This window comes from Semicossyphus pulcher, unplaced genomic scaffold (assembly GCF_022749685.1).
Source record: "Semicossyphus pulcher isolate SPU_LCO1_2020_fin unplaced genomic scaffold, fSemPul1.0.p SCAF_13, whole genome shotgun sequence".
In the NCBI taxonomy this organism is placed as follows: domain Eukaryota; kingdom Metazoa; phylum Chordata; class Actinopteri; order Labriformes; family Labridae; genus Semicossyphus; species Semicossyphus pulcher.
Window position 1 is genome coordinate 26,191,412 of NW_027211637.1, and position 6,077 is coordinate 26,197,488.

The 6,077-nt window shown below is 39.5% G+C and overlaps 1 protein-coding gene across 2 annotated transcripts; it reads right to left on the bottom strand.

Annotated features, from left to right (window-relative positions):
- Positions 1 to 639: 639 nt before the first annotated feature.
- Positions 640 to 5,280, bottom strand: rnf41 (ring finger protein 41). Of its 2 annotated transcripts, none has more exons than XM_069660305.1 (7): positions 5,188 to 5,280; positions 4,213 to 4,318; positions 4,003 to 4,118; positions 3,633 to 3,904; positions 3,204 to 3,339; positions 2,305 to 2,408; positions 640 to 2,193 (listed from the first exon to the last, which is right to left on the bottom strand). In XM_069660305.1, the coding sequence occupies exons 3-7, from the start codon at positions 4,090 to 4,092 to the stop codon at positions 1,839 to 1,841; spliced, it is 957 nt and encodes a 318-aa protein (XP_069516406.1). In that variant the 5' UTR covers positions 4,093 to 4,118; positions 4,213 to 4,318; positions 5,188 to 5,280; the 3' UTR covers positions 640 to 1,838. The 2 variants fall into 2 exon arrangements, with proteins under 2 accessions (XP_069516406.1, XP_069516405.1); XM_069660304.1 differs by having other exon boundaries at positions 5,176 to 5,280.
- Between the last annotated feature and the right edge of the window lie 797 nt (positions 5,281 to 6,077).

A 6,077-nucleotide genomic window follows, 5' to 3' on the forward strand; every position in this document is an offset into this window, starting at 1 on the left:
ATACCAAATCCAGCACTGCATACAGGCCTCTAGTACTTATGTGTTCTGTTTAAACAACAGCATTACAGTGTTTTAAAGCTTATACCGAGGTATTTGTATCAGATATTTTAGTGTGGAGGCTGCTGTATGCCTTTAAGCGACAAACCACATCACATAATAATGTGTAGACAATTATAGAGCCAGTATTTGGTAAAGCACATGATTTCACATTCCAGTGACCACAATGGTGAGGGATTAGGCTTCACAATGAGGACAGGGCAGGCTGTGGAGGATAGCAGACACGGAAAGCGTGTGGGTGTCTGGGTTAGACAGAGAAAAGGAGAGTGAGTCAGGACAGAGCAGTCAGACCTTCCTCCCTGAGTTTTGTGGTTTAACTTTCCTCTTCCCTTTTCTTAATCTGGTTCAACGGCATTTCATATCCCACATCTCCTCCTCGCCGCCCTGATTTCTTAAAAGCAGCAGTCCTTTTCTCTACCCTGACATTTTTACGTAATGTATTCAGCTGATGTGCTTTCAACAGCTGCACCTCCCTGCGGATCGCTGGTGACATGGTGTGGTTAAAAAAGGAACTGCATTTTTTTTCCTCATTAAGATGCTAAATATATAATTATCCAAATGCGAAAACACATTCTTTTGGAATGAAGTTCGACATTTTTATTACTTTCTTGTCTGTACAACACGGTACATAACAGACACAAAACAAAAACATTAACAGGGAAAACAATAAAGGGCACAATCCATACTTATCTGTTTACTGCACTTGTGTGGGCTTTGATGCCGGACGTCTGCAGTCTTGTTCGTCTTAATACAGCAATAAGTGACTAATGGTGACACATTATACCTTTCAAAAGCAATTAGAGTGATTTCACAAATATTTTTTACAATCTCCAAGCTATGTTTTTTTTTTTAGTGATATGTCAGTGAACGTATGTTTGCTAACTGTGAAGAATGAGAATATCAATGTCTATATTTCAATCAGAAAAAGACAAAAGGATCAGCTTGTATATCAACTGAGCCATTACAATTTGTCAAATAAAACTCATTATACATAGTTAAATCCCAAATGTTAAACTTCAGATTTAACACTTCAACTGGACCCAACATACAGACTTTATATTTACAACTGAGGCAACAAACACAAAATCAATTTTCTTCCTGCAATGAACTTCAAATTCACCGAAAAGGCAGATTTCCATACATCAAATGGTAACATCTTCAAGCATGTTTATGTAAAAGGCAACACAATAAATAAAACAAATGGCACAGAAGGTTTAGACAATCTAAACTGAGAAGCACAATGTCTTGTGAAATATTCACAGGAAACTAAACGCTAAAGCAAGCACGCGAAAAAATCTTCCGAGTTGACGTCCCTGCTGACAGAAACACAGGCTGACGAAACAGAACAGAGTTGAACAAAAATCACAATCTAATTACAGTGAGAGGAGTAAGAGAATGACATTTATAATTCAATATAGTATTTGTATTTACAGGCATTTATACAACTGAGGACATTAAACGGGGGCTCAAGCTTATTACTATATTAGGACACGGAGCAGAACAATCAGATCATATAATGCACCAAATATAAACCTTGTAAACATCACATCTTACCTTTTATCTTAGATCAGTCAGATTAGGTTTCTATTTAACAGGTTCATAATATAATTGTCCTTACTTTAAGGCATAGGTATCAAGCTAAGGAGTGAGCCTCATAGAAGATATTAATTTAAATAAGCCGGATTTGTTTCACTTCAATGAGGAAAAAAAACATCTCCTCACAGCACACCCCCAAAGCAACGTCCCAACTTGTCTCTGGTTCAGCTCTGCTCGCTGTATAGTTATAAGATCTCCTCCACTCCGTGCGCAAAGATCATGACCAGGCCGGGCTCCAGGATCATGTCCTCCCCCATATGCTGATTCTCACAGGCCATCACCACCACTGCCTGCTTGCCAGGGATACGCTTGGCAACGTAGTTCTCATAGTAGCGCCTGTTCATCTGCCGCGTCTCGAGCGTGGCCAGTCCCTGCGGCCAGTTCCGCTCGTGGGCGTTCTCAATCAGGTCGTTCACAATGGAGAGGGGACAGCCGCTGTCGATGAGGGAGCGTTTGATGACTGCCTGAAGCACAGCATCAGGAGTGGAGATCATGCCGCCCCAGCGTGTCACCCGAGCAGGCTGCATGGAGTTCACCCACCTGGAGATAATATCAAGTGAAAACCACAAGAAAGTTAAGGACTGAGCTGCAGCTTCCTGACATGATAAATAATAGAACGCCATGCAAGAGAAGAGATGATTTTTCACTCACTCTAAGATCTCATTGTACTCGATGCTCTCCTCCAGGTTTTGCAGGTTTGGGTTAGCACTTCGGATGGCTCTCATGTAGGCTTTTAGCAGCTGAATGTCCCGTTTCTGGAAATTAAAAGCATCTTTTTAATGACTGATTTCACAAAAGCTCCTAAAACTGGACATGAATTTATAACTAGCAAATTAACGGTCTGTTGGCTGCCATGAAAAGCTGCATGAGTCAGCAGTCTCAGCTCTTGAATCACTTTTATTGGATTTTTTTGGGACAAATATTGATCTTGAAACATTTTAGCTTTGTCAGATTCCAATCTAGCTATTAGGAAGATATATAGTTACTGCAGTGCCTAACAGGGTTAAGTGACAATAAATATTTTTCTTAGCCTTCTTTATAGAACTGTATCATGACAACACGCATCTATGGTTCTATGTCACACACACCAAGGACTTTAAAAAAGGAGATTAAAAACATGCAATTTAATAAAAACTGCAGTACAGTCAGATTACACAAAAAATCTAATTCTTTAACACTAAACTAAATCAAAGTCACTCTTAGAAATATGAAACAATGACGTACACAGTACCAAACACAAACAGAACATGTCCAGAGACATGCATCCATACAGTCCTTTTTCTACAAATACATATCACACTCAAATAATAAAAAAAGACCCTGTCAGGCAAACACCCTTTAAAAACAACAGCCATAGTTCATACAAAAATGTTTTAGTAATTCAAAAAAACATTTAGTTCCTCAAACAGAGCAGCTACTTAGGAAGAAATTAAGTCAACATAAAGAAATGTGCTCTTGGTTATTTTGAAACCTGTTCCACAGAAATGTCTAAACAATATTCTCCAGGATGTTTGTGGCTAATATATCAGTAAGCAGGCAATTATTCTTACTTGTTCTCCCAACTGGTGTTTATGCTCGGCCACCGTTTTCTCCAGCTCTGAGATCTTTGTCTGTTGCAGCTGGACGACGCTCCGCAAGTGTTTGATGCAGTTATGGTTTGGTAGCTCATCTTTGGGCATCTCAAGCCTACAACAGTGAGGTGGAATTAAAAGAAAAAAGAAATAATTTTTACCATCACACCATTCAGCGGACAGGTCACACATTTTCTGGTTTGATATATTTATGATATTATAACGTGCGTACAATTTAATAGTGATTATTATAAATGTTTTGGTTGAATGTTTGGACTAGATGCGACTTGAGACTTGTGAAGCTACAGACTTAATTACTGGTTCTAAAAGGGTGACAAGATATTCATAATCAATTCAACCAACTGTTATAATGCAGTGTACATATTCTGCCAAATGATATCCACTCACCCACATCCCTCCTCACAGTTGACGGGCCTTTTGGGGTTGTGCTCACAGTCTTTAAGATGTGACTGCAGCTGGTCCAGCCGTAGTGTTGCTGTACAGCCAAAGCCCGCATTGTCACAGTTGATCTGAAGCTTTGACAGCATGTTGCGCATGATGCGGGGCACAGGCCGGAGGTGAGCTAGCGTCACAACCGTGCGGTCAACAGGACAAATTTGCTGCTGGGCAAACCACTGTGTTATACAGGCATTGCAGAAGGCATGCTCACAGTGTGGAGCCTGAAATGAAAATGAGAACACAAGGCCAGAGGAATTAAACATTTGAAAAATGCTGATGCAATCAAAGGTGGATATTAATCTTTCAGACAGGTTCTTGCCTGCACTGGTTCTTCGAGCACTCCACTACATATAGGGCACAGCAGGTCTTCATCCACCTCCCCTTGGAACCTCGTAACGTCGTACCCCATGGTACATTACTGGGACCCACAGCCTCCTGAAAAAGACACAGAGCAAATTAGGATTTCAGACTGAATCAAGATCTGACTGTAGATATATCACACCTATACATAAAAATAATTTGAACCTACCTCACTCACAAAAGGCCTTGATTACTTCCATCCAGCTCTTGATGAAAAGCTGATGCGTCACATCTGGCAGAAATAATCTGTCTGCCAAAAAAGACTCAGAGACTCCCTGCAAACAAAAATATGAAATTACTCACATTGATAATTTATTTTTTGAAAGATTATTGGGTGGCTGATGATTGGATCGATCGCAATTACAGACATTGAGCCGAGAGATCAGTGATTTTCAAAATTACAATCAGATACTATTCTTATAACAAAAATGATTCAATTAAAACTTAATAGAAGAGTGAAATATTACAATGTGATAAACAGAATTTTCTTGTAATCAATAAAATCAATAACAGCTGCAAAGGCACAATGACTCAAGTCATTTAAGCATACAGCCATATTTATACACATCCGAGAGCCAAAAAGCGATGTCCTTAATCCGTAATGTAAGTGGTAGTCTAACGTTATCCTCGACATGTAAAAATGCAGCAGAGCTCCAACATTTGAGGAGAGCATCCTGTTGTCCCAGCCGACTGCTGTCTGACCTAATTTCAGTAAAAGCAGCACGAACCGGTGTGGAGGCGATTTAACAGTTACAGATCCTTTCCTCCCATCGCACTCAGCATGCCCTGCAACAAGCTAACCTTTCATGCTAACGTTAGCTACGTGTATGATGCCATTTAGCGGTTTACATTACTCTTAATTGTAATGCCTTTTGGTCTGTAACGAGCCTAAATGATGTCACCTTGAATAAACAGTCCGTTGCTTGAGCTCAGACATTAGTACAGTTTGTCCGTCATTAATTAAATGTGGCTAACACTTGCTAACTGGATAGCCATGCTATCGCCCACTGTACCGTTGGTTTCCTCTGGATATTAGCTTTGGAGCTAATCAGACAGACCTCAGTCTGGGCTAACTACAGCGCTAAATGGATGTTTACAATCAACCATATTAGAAGAAAACATTTTAACTTACCGATATACTCACTTCAACGTGTAGTACAACAGATCCCAATAACGATATTTATGTATTTTCGAACGTCCTACTGTATCTACTAGCTCGCTAGCCACGTCTTGTGCTACATCCTACACCTCTGTGTCGTCGGTACGCAGGAGGGTGTTGACGTCATGACGTACAACAGGAGCTTTTGATTGCTTAGTAAAAGCTCGATATAACCATCCATTCAGATATTAGTTTGATGGGTTTATGACATAATTTTAAAAAAAATGTTTATAATTTAATACCTAAATTGTAAACCTGTGTTACACTTTGACTTATTGACATGCATCAGCAATGGAATACTAACATTTCAGAATTTTTCAATACATCAGCCAACATGTAGAGAGAAAGTGTTCTGCATGCAGATTGTGAGAGGATATGGCTTAACAGAAGGAAGAAAACACATTGAAAACATGAGTCACCTCTCACTACAAGTGTGACTGCATGTTCCAACAACATCAGAAACTAATGTCATCATCAGAGTGCATGAGTCCTCTTAGCAAACAATGTGGTTGTGTTAAAACTAAGAATCCAGCCCCAGGCAATGGTACTGTTGGCATTGTTAACATGCAACTGGTTACTATACATCTCTTACTTGTGTAAATCTTTTAGATTTAGTTTTCTGTTATTTTCTGTAGTGTGTCACATCATTATTGATTGTACAAATCAATATGGTTCAGTATTTTATTATCCTGTCTAACACTCTTTAATATCTGGTTGTCTGATCAAGTTTGAAGGATACAATGGAAACAAAGGTGAGGACTACAGGTTCAGGCTATACTGTATACCCTGCAGCTAAACTAATTGAAGTTCAACAGTGCTGCAAGAACCACTTGGTAAATCCAATTAATCTCTTCTCTTTGCTCAATCACCTCTAT